General features: G+C 45.6%; 1 protein-coding gene across 6 annotated transcripts in view; it reads left to right on the top strand.

Annotated features, from left to right (window-relative positions):
• The window catches only part of LOC105467916 (sorting nexin 29), a 590,024-nt gene that overhangs the window by 366,864 nt on the left and 199,907 nt on the right, over nt 1-23,253 (top strand). For 5 of the 6 annotated variants that reach the window (XR_011616096.1, XM_071083656.1, XM_071083660.1 and 2 more), the window contains one exon: nt 2,399-2,515. Coding sequence is in view for 5 of the 6 variants with exons in the window: in XM_071083656.1 (XP_070939757.1) it covers nt 2,399-2,515 (117 nt within the window). In the remaining variant the exon portion in view is untranslated. Of the gene's footprint in view, nt 1-2,398; nt 2,516-7,827; nt 7,930-23,253 lie in introns of those variants that run through there. The other variant, XM_071083659.1, reaches the window with a different exon arrangement.

A 23,253-nucleotide genomic window follows, 5' to 3' on the forward strand; every position in this document is an offset into this window, starting at 1 on the left:
AAGATTTGCCTGATGTGGTCAAGTTCTGCTCTTCTGGCTGCAAAAGAGAACCAGGGTTTTGACAGCTTATGGTAAACACCACTTGGAGCTGGGACGTTTCGATGTTTTCTGCATTTATGGAAAATTGCAGTAACACTCTGGCTCCCACTGCAAAACAAAACAGAAACAAAACATAAAACCCTGCTTTGCTTTGAAAATGGCAGTGGCATTTATTTAAGGCTCACATTTTGTGGGGGCACATTGGCAGGTATTTAGCAGTAATATCAGCAGCTGTGGATTTCCAGCTTGCTGCGTGGTGAATGGATTCACAGCCCGGAGGAAGCTCGTGGAGGGTTTATATGATTTCTGTGTGTGTGGGGGGCACACAGGTATTATCAGCAATACTGTGTTTGTTAAAGGCCAAAAGACGATCGACTCAAGCTTTTCTTATCCAAAAGGAATAAGGCAACAAAGGAATATTAATTTTACATCTGTACAAAGAAAAAATCTGTCAGAAAGGTTCAGTGACTTATTCTGCCTTTGTTAATTGCATGGTTCTTGCAGTATCTTTTGTGTTATTTTCACTTACTATTTCACACTGGTTTGAAAGCCTCTGTACCTCAGGGACAGAAGGGGGTACCTTTGGAGGGGAACTCACAGAGCAAGTTAATGGAAGCCTGATATATTTCATGTTGATTGCACAATGTCTCCCTTGTATTTCAGATGAAGAATTTTAATTCTTTATAAAGGGTCTACGTGGCTTCTCTCACTGATGAATGGGAGCTCAAATAAGGAAAAGTAGAAAGAATGAGAAGGAAACATACCCCACATACCCCTTTGGCTATCATTCATATCTTGGTGGATTTTCTTCTGTGACTTACCCTTCATACAACAACAACAACAAAAAAGGAGGGCTCCCTCTTATTCCTCCTGAGATAAGACACACATTAGTGACCCCTGTTTTTTCACAAAGCTTTTCCCTGTGTCCCTCCTTTATTCTGACAGTGTCTTGTATAGCTCATGTAAAGTACTCATTGCAAATGGCCTGGTATTGTTTTTATACTGCATACAGTGTAGTTAGTGCATAGGTGAGGCCTGGGGCATTGGAGGGGTGATCTCCTGGGAAGGGCAGGGAGCTAAGGGCCTAGGTAAGGATCTGCCTGACCTGGCATTCTGGGGATTTCTCTTAAAACATGCTTGCAAGATTCTTCCTTCAGGGTTCTTGGAGAGTATAGCAGGATTACGTCTCACATTTCTCTAAAATGCTTAAGTAAATTATAGTTGAATAGTCTGTACCTTAACTATAGACTGTCTATAGCCACCTCCAGTTTTATTTATTGGGGATCAGCTGAGAATATCGAATAACTCAATTTGGAAAAATTTAGCAGCTCACAGCAGGCCCAGATGAGTTGCTTGTGGGCAGAGTGGATTGGTAGGACCGCAGTGTATAGCCAGGGCTCCGGCGTCAGTTTCTCGTTAGATGTTTGGCCTTGGGCGAGCTCACTATATTCCTGAGACACCGTTTCTTTTTTTGTAAGGTGGGAATAATAACATCCACCTCAGAGAGACAGTGTGATGAAGCTGCAAAGAGCGCTCTGGGAGGATTTAGCCTGACAGGGAACAAACAGTGACTTCAGGGTAGCTGCACTGCTGTGATTTCATCTGTCACCATTGTTGTCACTATCCTTGATAAAGCTCTGGTTCTGTTTTCTTGATTTTCTGAGCCAAGGACCTGATAAACCAAATGGTCAGTTATTCTCGTGCCGTTAGCAAAATTCTTGACAAGTATAAGTCAGCTGCGGAAGAAAGCCTTTGCTAGATAGAACAGCATTGATTTATTAAGAATCAGGCTGGGTGCGGTGGCTCATGCCTGTAATCCCAGCACTTTGGGAGGCCGAGGTGGGTGGATCACTTGAGGTCAGGAGTTCAAGACCAGCCTGGCCAACATGGTGAAACCCCGTCTCTACTAAAAATACAGGGCGTGGTGGTACATGCCTGTAATCCCAGCTCTTGGGATGCTGAGGCAGGAGAACTGCATGAACCTGGAAGGCAGAGGTTGCAGTGAGCTGAGATCGTGTCACTGTACTCCAGCCTGGGTGACAGAGCAAGACCTTACTTAAAAGAAAAAGAAAAAAAAAAGAGAAAAAAAAGCCGAAGGTCCAAACATGATCTGATACTATCTTATTTGGACCATAACTTCACACTGTTGACTCTGAAGCGTCAGTGTGAAGCAGGTCAAAACACATTGAGCTTACAGGTGGATTGCATGGTTCACAGGTAAGCGGTGTCATTGACTCCAGCCCCAACAGCCTACGGATGTTTTGCTAACAGGTGTCAGGAAGGAGAGTCCAGAGAAGGCGGGATCGGTCCCTGGGGCATGTCCGCCTCTAAGTCCCACCTTTCGGTGCTTGTGTTCCAGGTGGCAGAGATGCATGGTGAGCTGATTGAGTTCAACGAGCGCCTGCACAGGGCCCTGGTGGCCAAGGAAGCCCTCGTGTCCCAGATGAGGCAGGAGCTCATCGATCTCCGGGGACCGGTGAGTGTTCCCCCAACCCTTTGTGTCCGTCCAGCTTCTGCTGCCCACAGCCCGGGAGAAAAGCATAGAGACTAACAGAGCAAGCAACCATGTATCCACCGGCCAGATTTGCCCACATTCACCTCTGCCACATTTGCTATTTATTTTTTATGGGGATGGGGTAGAATAAGTAAAATGTTACAAGTTCTGTTGAAGCAACATTTCATGCTTCTCTTTCTAGTCATCTATAGTTAAAATTGGCATATAGTTCCCCCACCCATGTTTCCATACTTTCCTGCATGGATAAATTTCCATGAGCAGTAAACACTCTTGGTTTTGTGTTCTTAACTTTTACCTCCATGACATTACTTTTGTATGTATCTGTTTGCCACTTGTCTTTGCTTATTTGTTTTTAATTCAATATTGTGGTTTGAGGAGTAATCCACATACATCAGGTACAAGGCTTTTCAACCACAGCACTGCTGATATTTTGGATCATGTAATTCTTTATTGTGGGGGTTGTTCTGAGCATTATGGGATGTTTAGCAGCATCCCTGGGTTCCACCTATTAGAGGCCAGTGGCTTCACCTCGCCAGGTTTTGACAACCACAGATGTCTCCAGATATCGTCAAATGTCCTCTGGATTTCAGAACCTGGTAGAATCACCTCTGGTTGAGATCCGCTGATCTAGATCACTTGCTTGCTTGGCTCTGTAGTTCTCTGTTGAATGAAATACCACAATATTTTTGGTTCAGTTGTGTCTTTGTAAACATTTAGGATGTCTCCACTATTTTGCTATTACGAACCACAACGCTGTGAGCATCTAACACTTGTCCTTTTGTGCAGACATATAATAGCTTCCTCATTTTACAACTTCTTTATTATGTAAAATGCCCACATTTAGGCAGGTGTGTCATGCACACTTGTATCTCCTTCGTCAGGGTGGACAGTTATCTGTCATGGCCAATTGTGTTTCAGGTTATCTATGTCCGTTTCCTCCTCCTATATCATTTCAATCAAATTCTGGGTATTATTTCATGTACAGACATCTTTGTGTTTATCTCTAAAAATACGAAAAAAATAAATACAATATCCTTATCACCCCCATTACCAGTAATCCCTTTATGTCATCACAGTCAGTGTTCAAATTTCCAATTGCCTCATACCTTTGAATAGCTTTTTTGATTCAGGATCCACGTGAGATCCATGCGTTGTGATTGGTTAATATGTGTCTATGTTGCTTTTCCTTTAAATTTTAAGAATTAGGGTAAAATATACCTAACATAACTTTTACCATTTTCACCATCATTAAGTGTACAGTTGAGTGGCATTAAGTATGTTCACACAGTGTGAGGCCATTGCTACCACCCCTCTCCAGAACTGTTCCATCTTCCCCGACTGAAACTGTCCCCGTTAAACACTCAGTCCCTGCTCCCGACTCCCCCAGCCCTTGGCGACCATTCTACTTTGTTTGCCTATGAATCCACTACTGTCTTAGGTTTCTTTTCTTCAGCAGAGTCTTCTCTCATCTCTCTCTCTCTCCCCTTCTCTCTCGTAATTTGTTTACTGAAGACACTGGATTTGCCTTACAGAGGTTTACACCACCTCAGTTTTGCTGCTGGTATCTCTGTCGTGCGATTCGATATGCTGCTTCATTTCCTGTATTTCCTTCCATTACAGGCTTGGATTCAGGTTTAATTTTGCTGATGATATGACTCTGTTGTTGGGCGGTGCTTTCTGTCGGGAGATGCATATGTTTGCTACCTTTTTGTGATATTAGCAGCCATCTGTTATCACTTCCTGGGTCCATTACACAAACCTTTCTTTAAGGTCAGTACCTAAGTATGAAATTGCAGAGTTTTAGTGTATGGCTTAACCTTTACTGAGATTCACCATTTTATAAAGTAAAAGAACCTGTTTATTATCCCTCTGTTTGTGTGCAAAAGTTCCTGCTGACACTGTTACATCCCTGCTGTGATATTTTATATATTTGTGTTTTCATCTGCTGTTCTGGCCCATAACTCCCACCGCCCTTGTTGTAAGGTTGGAGGCACTTTAGGCCTCAGAAGACAGAATCTGTCTGACCTTCTCCTGCCCTCTTTTCACCTCTTCCTTTTCCTACCCAAGGCAGGACTCTACTCTTCCCCTGCTTTCCGTAAAGAAATTGACCCACATTGTCTGTTTGTAGGTCGCAAGACCCCCGTTTCAGAAGGGGTCCAGCGCCACCCCCGGGAGGAAAGAGTACTGCACAGAGAAGCCAGGAAGGATCTGGACAGACAGGCGCTGCAGGGTCTCCCCACTCAGTCTGTTAGTCTTAGACCCTACCCTTTTTATCCAATCACATCGCTAATCTTGATTATCCAGTGATGTCTCCATAAAAGGCCCAGGAAGACGAGATTCAGGGAGCTTCCAGGTAGCTAAACAGGTGGAGGTTCCTGGAGGTTGATACACGGGGAGAGCATGGAAGCTCCACACCGCTTCCCATACCTTGGCCTATGCATGTCTTCACTGTATGCTTCGTAATATCCTTTATAATAAACCAGAAACTGTGTTTCTCTGAGTTCTGTGAGCTGCTCTAGCAAATTAACGGGACCCAAGAAGGGGATGGTGAGATCCGCATTTTATCGCTAGTGAGTCAGAAGCACAAGTCAAACAACCTGGGGCTTGTGGTTGACATCAGAAGTGAGGAGCGGTCTTGTGGGACTGAGCCTCACCCTGTGGGATCCGATGCTACCTGTGGGTAGATGTGTCAGAATTGAATCAGAGGACGCCCAGCTGGTATCTGCTGCAGAACTGATTGTTTGGTGGTAGGGAGAAACCCCCACACATTTCGTCCCAAGAAGTCGTCTTTGTTGATGGTTGCGGAGTGACAGCAGAAGGAAGACGGTTTGTGTTTTCCCACTCGTACCTACCAATGCCTTTTTGCATGAGATGGCTTTAACTTGTGTTTCCCTGACCACAGATGAGGTTGCCCATCTTTTCATTTGCCTGTTCCCCATTCTGGGTTGCACATCTGACTTCTCACAGCCTTTGTCCATTTTTCTACTGCACAGTATTTGACTTTCTTGCTTTGTCACTGTTTTTGTATCTCCTTTGCAGTTACATGTATTTTACATATCCCCTTCTAGCCTATGACTTAATCTTTCACTTTAAATAAAAGTAGAAAATTTAAAACATGTGTAAAAGCACAGGGAATTATGTAACAAAAACCCATGTCCCTGTCACTCAGCCTCAGTAATAATCAACTCAAGGTCATTCTCGCTTTGCTCATACTCTGCTCATTACTTCTCAACTCAGATTATTTGGATGTATATCCAAGCCATCTTACACTTTCATTCATAAATACCCAATATTTACTGCTAAAATATATTCACAATACCATCATCACACCTTTTTTTATTTTATTTTTTTGAGACTGAATCGTGCTCTATTGCCCAGGCTGGAGTGCAGTGGCGCGACCTCAGCTCAATGCAACCTCTGCCTCCCAGGTTCAAGCAATTCTCATGCCTTAGCCTCCCGAGTAGCTGGGATTACAGGTGCCCGCCATCACGCCTGGCTAATTTTTGTATTTTTATTAGAGACAGGGTTTCACCATTTTGGTCAGGCTGGTCTCGAACTCCTGACCTCAAGTGATCTGCACACCTTGGCCTCCCAAAGTGCTGGGATCACAGGTGTGAGCCACTGCACCTGGCCTCACGCCTATTTTTAACAGTAATTTCATGATATTATGAAATACCCAGTCAGTGTTCAATATTCTCCAGTTAGCTCAAAAGAGTTTTCCATGTCTTTGTGTTGATCAGGATCCTGATAAAGTTCATATAGTGCAGTTGGTTGGTGCCCCTCTTCAGGCTCTTTTAATTTGTAGATTCCATTGCTATGTCTCTTTTTTTTCTCTTGTCTTTTTTGTCGTTATTGTGGAAGATACTTGCATCCTTGAACTGTAGGTTTTCCCAGGTAGGATTTTGCTAATTGTAATCCTATGGTGATGTTTGTCATATTCCTCTGTCCCTTACCTTTTCTTTAAATTGGTCATTCACTCTGGAGGCTTGACAAGCTTCAGGTTTGGTTTTTTTGCCACAGTGGTGTCACAGGTGGTGGTGTGTGTTTCCATCAGGAGGCTCATAAATGTTGGTGTAGGAAAGCACTATTTGAGGAGCCAGTTCACACTGGACCCCATCTGTTTCAGTGGGGCCAGTGTGCAAATGTAATCCCCATCCCCCACCCCCCACCATATTGAAAGCCTAATAGTGCAGTCCCTGACTGAGTTTGCTTCCCTAATTTCTGACACTCCAAGACTTTGTACATGTTTTTGTGGATTTCTTTAATTAGATAGTTAGGAGTTTCCTTAAGGGGAAACATACTTAGGAAGGACCTGTTGTATACTAAGAACCCTTTCAGGGAGGTAATATCATCTCCATTTAGCAGGTTTACTGAGGTTCAGAGAAGGCTCCAGTAATTCTGTGAGTGTGTATGTAATAGAGTCTGGATTCAGACTCAGGTTTAATTTCAAAGCCCATTTTCTTCAAGCTATACCAGCTCTAGAGAATTGCAGGAACAGGTATGGGAGAGGGAGCCCCTTGTGTTACCCATTTCCCCCAGCCAAGGTTCCAGCATCCCTGCAGTGGCCCTGCCACCTGTGTTGCACATTAGAGACTTGGCAACATCTAATCTGCCTCCTCTGAGAAAGGACAATGGGGTGTGGGGATGGAGGCCTGGCCCTGACCTGTCTCCCCGTGTGAGTGGGGTAGGTCTTGAAGGTGGGCCAGCCTCTCCCTTGTCCCTGCCCAACACCAAGGGTCCCAGCCTACTCCAAGGCTAGCCTTGCAAGAGGGGCTCAGTGGGCAACCAGGAACCAGACAGTGGTCCCATTTCTTAGGACAGGTTCAGTTTGACCCTGTGAGTGTCAGGTAGTAAATGGTAGGTGACTGTTGTCACTGCAGATAGATTTTTGGAGAGCAACATCAGTGTATCATTCTCATTGTGAATAATAAAGATGCCCAATTAACCAGTACAAATGAATAACTGCTGGTATTAATAGCTAATATTTATTAATTGTTATCAGCCAAAAATTTAGCTTCCCTCTTGAATGTTAGTAATTCATTTAATCCTCACGTGGCCTCAGAGTAATTACTATTTTGATGCCCATTTTGCAGAAGACAAAGCTGAGACTCAGAAACGATGTAACTCTCCCAACATCCCACACTGAGAAGTGGCAGTTCTGGATCTGACTTAAAAAATTAAATTTTGTTTTCTTTTAAATTTATTTTTTTCTTAAACTTTTTTTCATATTGTACAATGGGATATACTAATGGTAATATTTTTGCTTTTAACAGTTGGAAAGTATCAAAATTTTTGGATTCATGACAGACCTTGGCATCCCCATGCTAAAAAGTTAAGTAGTAAAAAGGGTAAAATAAATCTCTTCCTGTCTCTGACCCCCTGATTTTCCTACCGAGAAGCAGTAACTGTTAGCAGTCTTGGGTTTCTCTTTGCAGATATGAGTGACGCCTCAGCATGCTGTTTTCACGTGCCTATACATGTTAATAATGAGTAGCCTGCTGAATGCATTCTTCTGTGTCCTACCTTTCCTCATTTAACAGTATGCTTTAAAGATCTTTTAATTTTACGTCACGAGTAGAACTGTCGTTCATTTTAAGAACTGTGTCTTGTTCACTGGGGAATACCATAATGGATTTCCCCAGGCCCCTGTTGGATGTTGCATGGTTTCCCGTTTTTGTTTTTACAGTAACGTTGGGCTAGCATCCTGGGTGGAAATCCTCATTGTAGATGAAATCCTGCCTTTAGACTGGAAGGCTGGCTGGCAGTCCACAGAGCTCAGTTAGACTGGGTGAAAACCCGGAGATCTTGCCCTGCAGGACTCTCGGGGCTTTGGAAAGGATGACCACCTCCTCCCAGCCTCCTCCACCTGCTGCAGGAATATCGCTTTTGAGGCCCATAATCCTTTCGGAGATCACCATGTAGTTCCAACGTGTTGGGCATACAAACGAAGTATTTTCCTCTTTTATGAGTTTGACAACTGAGTTGCAGAAGGATTTTGGTCGCTGCATCCCCGCCCCACCCCGCCCCACCAATGTCTCCTCATGCTCCCCCAGGGTGCTGGACCTCCTGCCCTGTGCTGCCTCCCACTCAGGGCCTTCGCTCCTGGCGTTCCCTCGCCTGGAACACTGCTCAGTGCCAGAGCTGCATATCAGCTCCACGCTTCCTCAGGAACCCTCCCTGACGCCCTGACAAGGTCAGATTTTCCATGTCGACTATGATGCCGACATGTGTCTCTCCCTTCCTGTCTTAATGTAATGTTACATTGATTTATCACTGATCAGTGTTATCTCTCCTGCGTCCACAAGGGCAAGTTTTTGTTTCTTTCTGCTCCTTTTGGGTTTCAGTGATTCACACGGTAGGTGTTCAGTAAATGTGGGTCGACTCATTCAGTGAATGAGTGAATGAATGAATGTCACCACTAGGCCCCCAGGCCATGCCAGCCCACCTCTCCTCTGTGCTATGCTCCTTCTGCCTAAGTCTGATGCCCTCCAGGACAGAGACAGTCATTTACACAGAGGCAGTTCTCATGGCATCAGATCCTTTCCTCCGGCAGGCTGTGATGGCCAGAAGCGAGGAGCAAGTAAAACGGTCATTAAGGGCCTGAAGACTGTCAGAAGAGCTCGCCGTTTGGACCGGGGTCCCCAAGGGATACCCCATTATTGCCTCAGGCCTGCTTTGGTTATCTCCCCAGAGTCAGACAGCCAGGGCAGAAGGAAGAAGGCCGTTTCCAGCTCAGTTTTCCTCCTGGAGTTGTCTTTTGCTTTTTTTTTTTTTTCTGGCTCTTCACTGTGAGAGACATGTGTTATGGGAATCTCAGCCACTTCTCTCTTCCTTTCCATGGGGCCTGGATCCCTGACCACACTGCATTATAATGGCTTCCTCCCAGACCCCAGGGTGTTCGAGTGACTCAGGGTCAGGACTGTCTGCTTTAGGTGGAAACCCAAATCTCCTCTTCTGTCTGCTGGGAATAAACATGTTGCTGACCGTAGCGTGAGGTTCTGTGAGGTTCTGCCAGTGAAACAGTGCTCTCTGTGCTGGCCCTCATGACCCATTTCCGACTCCGATCCCCCGTGCCTAGCACCATGCCCAGCATGTAGTAGGTGCTCAGTAAATGTTTGCTACATGATGAGTTCATTTTCATACAGAGAGGCTGAGCGCATAGACCAAATGAGAATTCAGAAAACAGAGACGAGCAGGGTTAGTGTCCTTTCAGTGGTATCTTTTTCTGACACAGGTTGAGTAGCTCTCTTCTGAAATGTTTGGGACCACAAGTGTTTCAGATTTCTTTGCATTTTGGAATATTTGCATTACACTTGTGGGTTGAGCATCCCTAATCCAAAAGTCTGAAATCTGAGGTGCTCCAAAATCTAAAATTCTTTGGGTGCCAACAGGATGCTCAAATGCTCATTAGAACATTTTGGATTTCGGATTTTAGGATTAGGAGTGCTTAACTTGTATCACTATATATACTTTACTTTTTTTTAGAGACAGGGTCTTGCTCTCTTGCCCAGGCTGGAGTGCAGTGGCACCATCATAGCTCACTGTAACCTCAAACTCCTGGACTCAAGCAGTCCTCCTGCCTCAGTCTCTGGAGTAGCTAGGACTACAGGTGTGTGCCACCAAGCCTGGCTAATTATTTTATTTTATTTTATTTTATTTAGAGGCAGGATCTCACTACATTGTGCGGGCTGGTATTGAACACCTGGCATCAAGTGTTTCTCCTGCTTTGGCCTCCCAAACTGCTGGGATTACAGGCGTGAGCCACCAAACTTGGCCTGTGCATCCTTTTAAGCTAAGACACTTATTTTTAAGGAAAAGGAGTTTGGGATTAAGGACTGAATTTGTCTCTCTCTCTTTTTTTTTTTTACTGTGAGTATTTTTAGGACTCTTATTATGTTTTTCCCCTTTGGTATAAGATGTGAATGAATGCTGGAGATTTTTACCTTTTAGCAGGATTTGATTACAGTCTGGGAGAACAGCTCCTAGTTTGAATAATAAATGGAGACAGGGAAATAGAACCTTGTAAGACTGCAAGTTGTAGAGGTCAATTAAAGGCACAGCGCGGCGAAAGCTAAAGGTGAAGCCACTCATTAAATGCAATTTGTTCCCATGGCGGATGCAAACACGAGCTCACTTTATATAATGGACATTGGATTCCTCTTTTTTTCAGCCTCTTTGGCAAGGCTCTGTTTCTCTGTCCCTAGTCCCGTTTCTGATCATCTCCACTTAAGCAGAAAAGATGGTCTGGCTTGGTATGACTTACTGCCTGTGGAACCACTGCCCTGATTCCAAGCATCCATGCTGTCGGCTCCTTCCCCCGACCCCCACTCTCTCACTCGTCCCCTCCCTTGTCTGTACCACCCTTTGGTAGAGATTTGCTGTGTGTTTGTTGTGCATTTTTTTTCCTTGCACCCTCTAGACAGTCCTTATAATTTTCTGGTTAGGCTCATTTTTCAGCTGAGCAAATGAGGTACAGAGAGGTTGTGTGGCTCACCCAAAGGCACACAGCTTCTTGGCAGCACCTGAATGTAAACCCAGGACTCTGTTGTTCCATACCACCACACTGCTTACTCTTTTATATTATGTTTTCCAATTTCAAGCAAAATTTGGTGTCTGTTGTGCTCCAGGCACAGCACTCTGGATGGATTTAAACAGTCAGATGCTTCTGTGGTGAAGCTCTCAAACATGCCCATTCTTGATCTGCAAAGTGAATCTCTCCCTTTCTTACCTCTTCTTCTCACTTCATGCATCAGGAGTTACGTGTGTGTGTGTGTGTGTTTAGCATACTCATGACATGGTGTTTATGTCAGAAAGGCTCTTCAGAGGCCGGGCACGGTGTCTCACACCTGTAATCCCAGCACTGTGGGAGGCCGAGGCAGGTGGATCACTTGAGGTCAGGAGTTCGAGACTGGCCTAGCCAACATGGTGAAACTCCGTCTCTACTAAAAATACAAAAATTAGCCATGCATGGTGGTGTGTGCCTGTACTCACAGCTACTCGGGAGGCTGAGTCAGGAGAATCACCCTTGAACCCGGACAGTAGAGGTTGCATTGAGCCGAGATCACGCTGCTACACGCTCCAGCCTGGGTGACAGAGCAAGACTCCACCTCAAAAAAAAAAAAAAAAAAGCTCTTTGGAAACTTGTAATCTAGAGAAGGCAGAGTTTCCCGAAAGCAGAACAGTGATTGAATGGGGGGTTTGCATAGTTGCTTCATGTATTTTTTAAAAAGGAACTGGGGTTCTGTGATGCAATAAGCCTGAAAAATGTTGGATTAAAGATAGTTTGATGGTCTTCTACACTGTGGGATTTCCCTCAAGGGTCACACACCAGGGTGCTCCATGACTCTCCAAAAGGGATGGGCTAGGTATAGTAGCATTTCCCAAAATTATTTCCCCAAGGAACACTATTGCAGTCATTATTTCGCAGAATTATTTCCCTGAGGAACATCTTCTCTTAGAAGATGGTCATGGAACTATTTTCCGAAGAGTGCATTTGGGAAAGGTAGCGCCATTGAGTGTCATGTTTTTTATTGATGTACTAGCTAGCGGGGAGCTCATCAGAGCCTGCCTTATCTCATGAGCCTGCCCTGGCATGGAGTCTGCAGGGCCTGGAGGAGAGGAGGTGACATAGCGTGGCTGTGGGGTGCAGTGGGCCTGCCTGTGTTGAGTCCCAGGTCCAGCTGGCCTCCCACCCACTCACCAGCCTGGTCAGGGTTTGATCTGAACAGCCCTGCCTTTCCCAGGCACTTTGGGTCTCTGCCACCTGGGCTGTCTCTTACCTTCTGCATTTTCTCCCACTCTCTCCGTTTCTCCTCCTGTTTTTGTATCTTTGTTTCTTCTTTGGTCTCTGTGTGCTTCTCTTTTTGTTGTTCTTTTGTGTCGGCCTTTCTCTCACTCCCTTTCTCTCCTTTTGTTTCTCTCTCTGCTTCTTTGTATTTCTCTCTCTCTCTCTCTCTCTCTCTCTCTCTCATTTCCTCTGTCTCTCCCCCCGCCTGATCTATCTTTCTCTGTGTTTGCAACTCTCTCCCTCTCCCTTCCCTTCTGCTCTCCCATTGTCTCCAGTTTAATAAACATTTACATTGCTGTATTTTGCCATGATAATTGCTATTCATTGCAATTGCCTGAAAAACTACAAAGCCTTTCCATCTCCCCTTCATCATCCAAGCCTTGTGTGTTTTGTGAGGGTCCCTGTGGAGTGGGCCATTGCCTGCCTTCCACCGTATGGCTGGCCCCTGATGAGTGTTTCTGGAGCATTTTGTGCTGTGGCGCTTGCCACTCTGCAGTACCACTTGGTGTTGACTTTTCCATTTTCCCCTGTGGACCAGGAGCTTCCCTGAGACAGAGACTGTTGTCCTCATTTTCCTACCCTCAGAGCCTGGAACACGTAGTCACTCAGGGAGCACATGACGTATACATCTGAGTGTGCACCTGGAGGATCTCTGGCAACGCTCTGTTCACTAGCACGTTCGATTATCGAGAAAGCTGCCTTCCCGTCCTGCTCGATAACACCCCATGTGGGTCCTCGCTGTGAGCCGTCTGTGTTTCCTGGGGCACCTTGTTTCCTCTGAGATGACTGAGCTGATGGGAGAGAAAGATGAGTAATTTCACATCCAGGGATGAGATAGATGGAAAAACCCCATCCCAAGTTTTGTAATAAGTTTCACTTTAAAATAAAATGCTCCCTGGGACTTTCTTGGTATCTTTAAAACCTTCGGAGGGAGTGATCTCATTTGAGGGCTGATGCTATTTAAGTATGGAAGCTTAATAAGAAATCTATTTTTCTGCCGGGTGGCGCTTGCCGCATAGCTAATGATCAAGTACCAAATTGTCTGCTGCCCCGCGGCAACGTTAAACTTCGTGTTCCAAATTATAAGAGGCTTTTTAACTCAGCGGTTGGACATCCCTGTTTTAATCGTCTGCCGTCTTGAAGGAGATTATTTTTAAAAGTGCCATTTAAGAGGGGCTACTAAAAATATATCTCACATAGAGGCTTAACTCAGAAATATTAGTCTTTGACACAAAATCATTTGGAAAAATGCTTGTGGAACCCACTTTAAACCTCTCAGATCCAGAGAAGAAAAGCCTGTCTTTGGGCCTAGCTGTGTTTTCCTTCCCATGGCCAAATACCCCAAGTGATCACATGCTCCTTGCTGTTCATGCAGGTACCTCTTGCACCTGGGGGGAGTTGGAAGTATTAAACTCACAGATCTTTCTTTTCTGATGCTTCTGTGTTAAACTCTCATCCTTTACCTGGCTTGCTCATCACCATGGGTCGTCAGTTTTCCCTGGGGACCCGTGACGGTCTGGACTCTAGGGTTTGAGTGGATAGAGTCTGGTTATCCAAGGCATCCAGGTGTGGAACTTTACACTTCCCTGAAGATCAGAGTTTCGTGTCTGTGGGCAGATGCAGTATATGCAAGCTTAACTTTAAAGTTGGTCCTGTGTTGATTCAAACAGCAAGCATTGTCAAGGTGCAAAATGATCAAGATTTAGAAACTTGGTACTATGTAACGACTTCAGCTGTGAGTCGAGGGAGGCATTTTCCACACTGGATTACGTTGCCTGTCAGTCACTTGTGTTTTGTGTGGCTGCTTTACCCAGTGTGAGGCAGACTACGGAGATGTAGTGGATATGGAAAATATAGTCTCTGCCTTTGAAAAGGTCAAAGCCCAGAGTATATTTCGTGTGACCTGTATCTCTCTGGCTTCACTTCATGGGGGTTTGGCATGGAGACAGAGGTCCTGCTTGGAGAATGCTGAGGTCTTGCCTGCTGTGGATCCTGAAGGAGTAGAAGCCGGGATCGGAAGGCAGCTTTTGACCCCTCCGCCGCACCTGTCCTCTCTTCTCTTCTCCAGCATATGTTTGTGAACGCGTGGTTTGAGTTTGCCACTCACAGCCTCACCTGCAGGAGAAGTGATGGGCAGTGACCACCAGGATGCTCCTGGGGCTCACATGCCCCCTGTTCTCATTTTAATTACCACCCAGTCCTTCTTGAAATGGTCTCTTTGTTCTTTGAATTTCATCTGAACCAGGTGCTCAGATTTGGATTCATCAAAATCCTGAGCTCATGACCCACATTCGTTATTGGTGCAAGAAGGCCTGCTCTTATTGAATACAAGTAAGCTTCCTCTGATCTCATTCTTTGTCTCTTATGGAAACTGCCCCAGACTCCACTCACCTCTCCCACAGGGAGGAATCTCAAGACCGCGGTTCTTTGCTCCTTCCTGGTATGCATGTTATTAGCATGTTCGTTTTTTGTTGTTTTTTTTTTTGAGACGGAGTCTCGCTCTGTCACTCAGACTGGAGTGCAGTGGCGCAATCTCAGCTCACTGCAATCTCTGCCTCCCAGGTTCAAGCAATTCTCCTGCCTCAGCCTCCTGAGTAGCTGGGATTACAGGCGTGCACCACCACGTCCAGCTAATTTTTGTATTTTTAGTAGAGGTGGGGTTTTGCCAGGTTGGCCAGGCTGGTCTTGAACTCGTGGCCTCAAGTGATCCACCCACTTTGGCCTCCCAAAGTGCTGGGATTACAGGCGTGAGCCACCGTGCCCAGCCACATGTTCATATCTTAATATGATGTCATGAGCATGGAAAAGGGGTTCCTGTGCCTGGGGCAACCACATGGGACTCCTCTAGAAGCTGGTCTAGGCCAGGTCCTCTCCTCTACATGGTCAGATGATGACACTGTCCTTGACCATTTCATTTTTGTCATCCTAAAAATGTGGGTCCTCCCAGTGCTTTCCATTCTGTCTCAATGCCACCTTGTAAATCTCACTGGCCATGACACATCCATTTAGATACTAATTTAATTTATTCAATTTCTGCTAAATTAACACACACAGTATTTCCAGGGATACATAATAACCACATGATTATATTAATAGTTGTATGAACCTTCTAACTAAATATACTTATTCCTTAATTTAATATATTTCTTTACCTTCATTAAGAGTTCACTTCTGGTTAGTCATACCTTCTGCACAAGTTGGATCTGATGTTCTTTATATGTTTTGAAAGATTTCTTCTTATTTTAAAAAATCTTTCTTTGAGGCCAGGCACAGTGGCTCACGTATCTGTAAGCCTGTAATAGACATACCTGTAATCCCAGCACTTTGGGAGGCTGAGGTGGGCAGATCACCTGAGGTCAGGAGTTTGTGAGCAGCCTGGTCAACATGGTGAAACCCCGCCTCTACTGAAAATATAAAAAATTAACTGGGCATGGTAGCATGTGGCTTTAATCCCAGTTACTTGGGAGGCTGAAGCAGGAGAATCACTTGAACCTGGGAGGTGGAGGCTGCAGTGAGCCAAGATGGTGCCATTGCACTCCAGCCTGAGAGACAGAGCAAGACTCCATCTCAAAAAGAAAAGAAAAGAGAAGAAAACAAAAAACAACAACAACAACAAGGTGGCTGCGTGTGGTGGCTCACACTTGTAATCCCAGCACTTTGGGAGGCCGAGGAGAGCGGATCACCTGAGGTCAGGAGTTCGAGATCAGCCTGGCGCCAACATGGTAAAAACCCATCTCTACTAAGAATACAAAAATGAGCCAGGTTTGATGACAGGTGCCTGTAATCCCAGTTACTTGGGAGGGTGAGGCAGGATAATTGTTTGAACCTGGGAGGTGGAGGTTGCAGTGAGTGGAGATTGCGCCATTGTACTTCAGCCTGGGTGACAGTGAAACTCCGTCTCAAAACAAATAAATGAAGGCACGTCTCTGCTTCCTTGTCTCCCGGGCCATCATTCACATAGACACTTTGGGTCAGGCAGTAAGCAGCACCAAGGGTATCTCCTGGCATGTTCTAGGAGACTTCCCCATCTCCCTAAAATGAATTTATATAATCTCCTAGTAAAAGTCAATGCTGTTTTGCTGTGTGTTTCATGGAGTTTGATTCCCTGGCCAGCTGGTCTGTGGGAACCAGAGCAGATTGTACCTAGATTCATTGCTTTCTCTTTTTCTGAGCGACCAGCACGTTATGTGATTAGATGGGAATAGATACGTTTTGGTAAAGGAATCCCTGATTTAGTTGAAAAAAGCCAAGCTATTGGCTTCCCTAGACTTGTTCTTCTGGAAATGACCTCTTCTTGAGGGGTGGGCACCATGTTAGTATTACCTACACCCCAGTGTTCCTGGGATGTGCCTTTCTTGCCCATGAGGTCTGCAGAGCTGCGGTCCTGATTTCTGAGGAAGGTGATTTTGTTCATCAGAGTTCAAATGGTGTTCTCCCAGATATTCGAAAACGGAGGGCCTCATCCACCCCAAAGCAGTGACTGTGGTTTGGGATGCAATTGATATTGCCAGCCAGACACTGGGGATCAGCCAAGGCTTTTGATAAAGTTGGAAGAACTTCAAGCTTCTTTAGACTGACCCTTCCTTCCTTCCTTCCTTCCTTCCTTCCTTCCTTCCTTCCTTCCTTCCTTCCTTCCTTCCTCCCTCCCTCCCTCCCTCCCTCCCTCCCTCCCTCCCTCCCTCCCTCCCTCCCTCCCTCCCTCTTCCCTTCTCCTCCCTCTTCCCTTCTCCCTCCCTCCCTCCGTTCATTCCTTCCCTCTTTCCTTCCTTTCCTCTTTCCTAAATAGAGACAGGGTCTTTCTCTGTCACCCAGGCTGGAGTGCAGTGGTGCAATCATAGCTCACTTGAGCCTCAAACTCCTGGGCTCAGCCATCCTTGCACTTCAGCCTCTAGAGAAGCTGGCACTATAGGTACATACCACCATGCCTGGCTAATTTTGTTGTTTTTAAAATTTTTTTTTAGAGACAGGTCTTTCTATGTTGCCCATACTGATCTCGAGCTTCTAGGCTCAAGCAGTCCTGCCTCAGCCACCCAAAGTGCTGGGATTACAGGCGTGAGCCACTGCACCCAGCCAGATTTTTATTTCTGCTCTGGGAAAGTGGCTTCCTTTCGTTTCTCCCGTCCAGGGTGTCACTGCCTATGCCAGCCTGAGTGTGTGGGCCTCCTGTGGGAATCGCCACCCTGTCCTGTTAGAGCAAAGCTCGGAGCCAACTCTTGCCCCCAGTGCTGCAGTGCAACGCAGATATTTTTTAGCTTTGCTTTAAAAATAATATGGCAGATGGTGAAGCAGGACCTGACTTTCGCCTTCGCCCTCATGTCTTGCCGTCTGCTGTTTCTCCACCGAGTCCTGTCCCTCAGCATTGGCTCTTCCTGTTCCTTCTACTTCCGTCGCTCTGCCTTTTCACCATTTGTCTTTTGGAAGACATGCTTTAACATTTTTTCTAAGTTACATAAATAATATAAAAATACATTTCTGAAAGAATATAAATAATGCAAAACTATATAGAGTACAAAAGACAAGTGTTCCCTCCTAGCGATCCTGCTATGAAGCATTTGGTATATACCCTTCCAGGTATTTTTTATGCATTTGCATATAGGCAGGCATATATATACACACACACATGCACAACACACATCTATTGTTAACACAAAACGGATCATTTATACTGTTCCGATTGTTTTGTGACTTTGCATTCTTCAATCATGAATATATGTCGACTTCCTCCTTTTTCACACTCTTCCAAATCTTCCCCATCCTTCAAGGTCTCGTTCATTCTTTGACAAAGCTCCTAGTGGCCCTGTCAATACTGCATTTTGGTAGGTATGTTTCCGTTGTTCTTTAAATTCCTGTAATCCTTTTTCCCTGTGGACCGCTCGTTTTATCTAATCTTATGTTGTTCTTTGTTTATTCATTAGTTAATTAGTTCTGTTGAGCTACACCCAGTCAATTTGTCTCCCAAGAAGTTTGTCATCCAGTGGAAGACACAGACATACTAATCATCCTTGCCGTGGAGGTTGATGAGGGCGTGGCAGATGGCAGGCTGTTGATGCACAGTAGTTGAATGAAAGAATGAGCAATGAGTAAGAAATAGAATTATGTAGGTATCAAGTATAATGATAGCACAATGGTGGGGTTAATTACCTGCTGGGGTATGTCTTGGAAGGTTTTAAAGAGGAGACGTTTAACTTGAGTTTTTAAGGATGAGTTGAAGTTGATCAGGAAGATGGGCCTGTTAGGCAGCGGAAATGGTGGTGTGAATTAACGTGATTTGTTCAAAATATTATTGCTAGTTTCATGTATGTATCCTTTGGCTTCTCCATGAGACAATGAAGTTCTTATAAATGGGAGTATCATTTACACTCTTACCTGCAGACAGGTATACCGGCACTTATTATGTACCAAATCGTATTCCATGAGCTCTATATGTAGTAGCAAGCAGTGATGTGGGTTCTCGTGTCTCGATTTTAGAGATGAGGAGACTAAGGCACAGATAAGATAGGTAACATCCCCAAGTCTCCATGTCCCCAGGACTAGTAGGAGATGGAGCTTATAAGTCTCTTTTTAGAGTCTTCATGTCCTCCCCTTTATTTCTTTACACTTTGTATTTTTAATTTTTTTAAGAGACAGTCTCGCTCTGTTGCCCAGACTGGAGTGCAGTGGTGCAGTCATAGCTCACTGCAGCCTCCAACTTGTGGGCTCAAGCAGTTCTCCAACCTCAGCCTCCTGAGTAGCTGGGATTACAGGCATGCACCACTACACTTGGCTAACTCTTAAATGTTTGTAGTGATGGGGTTTCACTATATTGCCCAGGCTGGTCTCAAACTCCTGGGCTCAAGTGATCCTCCTGCCTCGGCCTCCCATAGTGCTGGGATTACAAGTGTGAGCTGCTATGCCTGGCCCATATCCTCATCTTGAAGTGGGACTAGGAATGCCCACCAAAGAGAGTTATATGAGGTTTACATTAAAGAGTAAATGCCTCTAAATCATCCAAAGTAGGGAGTAAAATATCAGCTTATATCATAAACTTGGTTAAAATAGCATTCTGCTGCTCTATTTTTCTTCATAATACTAACACTGCTTGGCATAGAGTTGTTTATTTGCTCTCTTATTTGTCCATTTTATGTATGACTGTGTCCCCAGCACCTGAATACAGGGTATAAAGCATTTGCCGAATGCGTGAACCTCAGTTCCCACTTCTCACCTTAGCATCCTGACTACAGATGCCCAGAACACACGTGGGGGAATTTGACTGAAATGAAGGACTCTGTGCCTGCCCCACAAACCACCAAGGGACTGTGGGTTTATTTGTCTCAAGATGGTCAACACTGCTGTTTTCATTTTTTACTTGCTGTCAAATATAAAGAGGTATCATATGTTGCCCGCCTCTGATTTTCCTGATGTCTCAATTTAAATGGTTTCCAATTTGGGTATGAAATTATCCATCAGTCACAAAGAGAACGGGTGCCTTTAGCAGTGGCTGTGTTGGAATAAGCCAGGGCTTAATTGGAGAAGCTATTGGTGGAGGAGCAAGGGCTGGCTGGCAGAGGCTTGTCCCTGCTCCTCTGGGTCCCCTCTGGAATACCACTTCTTCCCCTGGATGGTGGGCTGTGTCTAGCCCATTCCCCAAGATCCAGTTTGGATGACACTTCATCTGTTTATTCATTGGATGCTAATAGTGTCTTCCGTATGCCAGGGACTGACCTAGGCACCAGCGATGTAGAGAGCAGGCCTTGGTCACTGTCCCCCGGACTCACAGTCTGCAGCCTGGTGGAGGAGACACCATGTGAGCTGAGCTACGATGACTGAATCCAGTCCCTCACCAGATTCTGTAACCTACAAATGTCTGTCGCTCAGAATCTATTTTGGTCAGTCACTTCCACAGAGGATTGTCCGAAGAGATGCATCTGTCAAGCTCTCGGGTCTGTCTGTAGAGTGCGAGGCGTGTAGCCCTGGTGATAGTAGAGTGATGTTAGATGGCTCAGGGTCAGGTGCTGAATAATATGGGCTGCTAGGGAAGGTGTTCCCCTTTTGTTTTCCTTTCGGCCATGCTGGTGTGGTCTCAGTTTGGTGCTAGTCCGGCTTTAACTCCTGGAGACCCTGACAAAGTGAGTTTAGGCCTCTGGGTCATGTTGCCGTTGGCCACTGGGAAGTTCCAAGCTCTCAGACGCGGCTGCAGTAGACTCCGCTCAGAACGTCCAGACACCTTGATGCCAAGGCTCAACCCCTGATCGACTGCAGGAGAATCTCTTTGATTGTACCTGGGCACCCCTCATTGTTTTGCATGATTCCGATGCTCCTGGGGTTGAGAACCACTAACACTTAGGATTTAATCACAGTTGGCTTTCATCAGATCCAGTTGCCTTCTAGTGATACTGGTTTTCTATTTGCTAGAGTGATATATACTTGCCTTTTTAAGTAAATGTTAAAAGTGAAAAAAGATGAATGGTGTAATCCAGCTGCTCAGGAGGATCACTTGAGCCCAGGAGCTCGAGACCAGCCTAGGCAACATAGTGAGACCCTGTCTTTAAAAAAAAAAAAAAAAAATGAGAGGATTGAAAAGGCAAAATTATTCAGCAACAGTGCAAGTTGGGGCGAGTGTGGCAAGAATCCTGGTGGTGCTTTGCGATGCACCAGGATTTGGGGAACCCTCCTCTAGATTTTATCTATGGATTGCAGTTTTAGCCCCCATTATTTTGACCCCCATAGACTCATTGGGAATGATTTGGCATTATGCCAATGATTCATTAAGTGCGAGCACCAGGAATAGCTAAATGAAACTCACTATTTAGCGATTGTGTCTTTCTCCGCATAACAAATTGTCCCAACACTGAGAGGAAAAACGACATTTGACAGTGACAACATTTACCATCTCACAGTTTATGTGGGCCTGGAGTCCCGGTGCCACTCAGCTGGTTCTCTCTCCAGGGTCTCTCTCAGGCTGCAAACCGCAGCCTCAGCCGGCGACTGCAGACACCTCAGGGCTCCCCTAGGGAAGGATCCGCGTCCAAGCTAACCCGTGTGGTTGTTGGCGGGATTCGGTTTCTTAAGGGCTCTTGGACTGAGGGCCTCAGTTCCTCTCAGGCTGTTGGCTGGAGGCCACCCCAGGTTTCTTGCCTACCCAGATCTCTTCACCGTGGCCAAAGAAAGCAAAAGAGAGAGCCCAACTAAATGGCAGTCAGGATGTTTTGTAGTCTAAGCTTCAGAAGTAGCATTCTGGCCGGGAGCGGTGGCTCATGCCTGTAATTCTAGCATTTTGGGAGGCTGAGGTGGGGGGCATTTGAGTTCAGGAGTTGGAGACCAGCCTGGCCAACATGGTGAAACCCCTTCTCTACTAAAAACACAAAAATTAGCCAGGCGGTAGTAACACATACCTGTGATCCCAGCTACTTGGGAGACTGAGGCAGGAGAATCGCTTGAGCCCGGGAGGCAGAGGTTGCAGTGAGCTGAGATCGCGCCACTGTACTCCAGTTTGGGCGACAGAGTGAGACCCTGTCTCAAAAAAAACAAAACAACAACAAAAAAAGTGGCATTCCATGACTTCTACAATATTCTACTATAATCTGTTCATTAGGGCAGAGGCAAGTCACTGGGGCCAAGCCACACTCAGGGGATTGCCCAGGAGGTGAAGACCAGGAAATAGAGCCACTGGGGTCTGTTGTAGAAGGCTGCACACCACAGGAATATCACTGAAGACAACCCCCACACCACATGCCTGGCATCTTTACTGGCCCCCCGGAGCGAGTTCTCACAGGCTGAATGCCAGGTGAAGCCGAGCAATCACTAGTTATTTTATGGACAAAGTGAGCCTTATAACCGTTTTTGCACTCCACTTTGGTCACAAATCATCTCAGCCAAAATTACTGTTTCCCTACAATTGATTATAGAGGAATGATTGGTTGTATTGAAAATCTATGGTAGGGGCCAGGCATGGTGGCTCATACCTGTAATCTCAGCACTTTGGGAGGCCAAGGCAGGTGGATCATTTGAGGTCAGGAGTTCGAGACCAGCCTGGCCAACAAGGTGAAACCCCATCTCTACTAAAAATACAAAAATTAGCTGGGCGTGGTGGCCAGCACCTATAATCCCAGCTACTCCGGAGGCTGAGGCAGGGAGAACTGCTTGAACCTGGGAGGTGGAGGTTGCAGTGAGCTGAGATTGCACCCCCGCACTCCAGCCTGGGCAACAAAGCAAGATTCTGTGTCAAAAAAAAAAAAAAAAAGAAAAAAAGAGAGAGAGAAGAAAGGAAGGAAGAGAGGGAGGGAGGGAGGGAGGGAAGGAAGGAAGGAAGGAAAGGAAGGAAAGGAAGGAAAGGAAGGAAGGAAGGAAGGAAGGAAGGAAGGAAGGAAGGAAGGAAGGAAGGAAGGAAGGAAGGAAGGAAGGAAGGAAGGAAGGAAGGAAGGAAAGGAAGGAAGGAAATTCTGTGGCAGGAGTTTCAGCAGACTGACTCACTCTGGCCTTTTCTTCAACAATGTACTTTATTTCCCTTCTCTTTATTCTGTCTGTTTGCCCCATTCTATCCTACATTGTATATTTTCTTACATGTCTGTAATTTCATGTCTTGAGGGTTGGTTTGGGGAACTTGGTTTCTGTGAATTTTACTCCGTCTTGGCTGTTGGTTTCTGAGGTCCAGAGGTTTTTCTGGATCTGGAGTTTTCTAACCAGGAGAATGTGGACAAGGCTTCCATTGAAAGCCCCAAGTCAGCCGGAGTGAAGATCGGGATCAAGGACCTGGGGACCAATGGCCAGACTTTCTGTGTTCTCCAGGCCTATACAAGCCTTTCTGCTGCAGTAACTATGTGGTTTCAGGCAAGGAGCTTTATGTCTCTGAGCCTCAGTTTTCACATCTGTTAACCAGGGTGTAGTATATTAGTCAATGTAGGTTGAGTTACACTGCAATAACAATCCCATAATG

The sequence above is a fragment of the Macaca nemestrina genome, chromosome 18, assembly GCF_043159975.1.
Source record: "Macaca nemestrina isolate mMacNem1 chromosome 18, mMacNem.hap1, whole genome shotgun sequence".
NCBI lineage: Eukaryota > Metazoa > Chordata > Mammalia > Primates > Cercopithecidae > Macaca > Macaca nemestrina.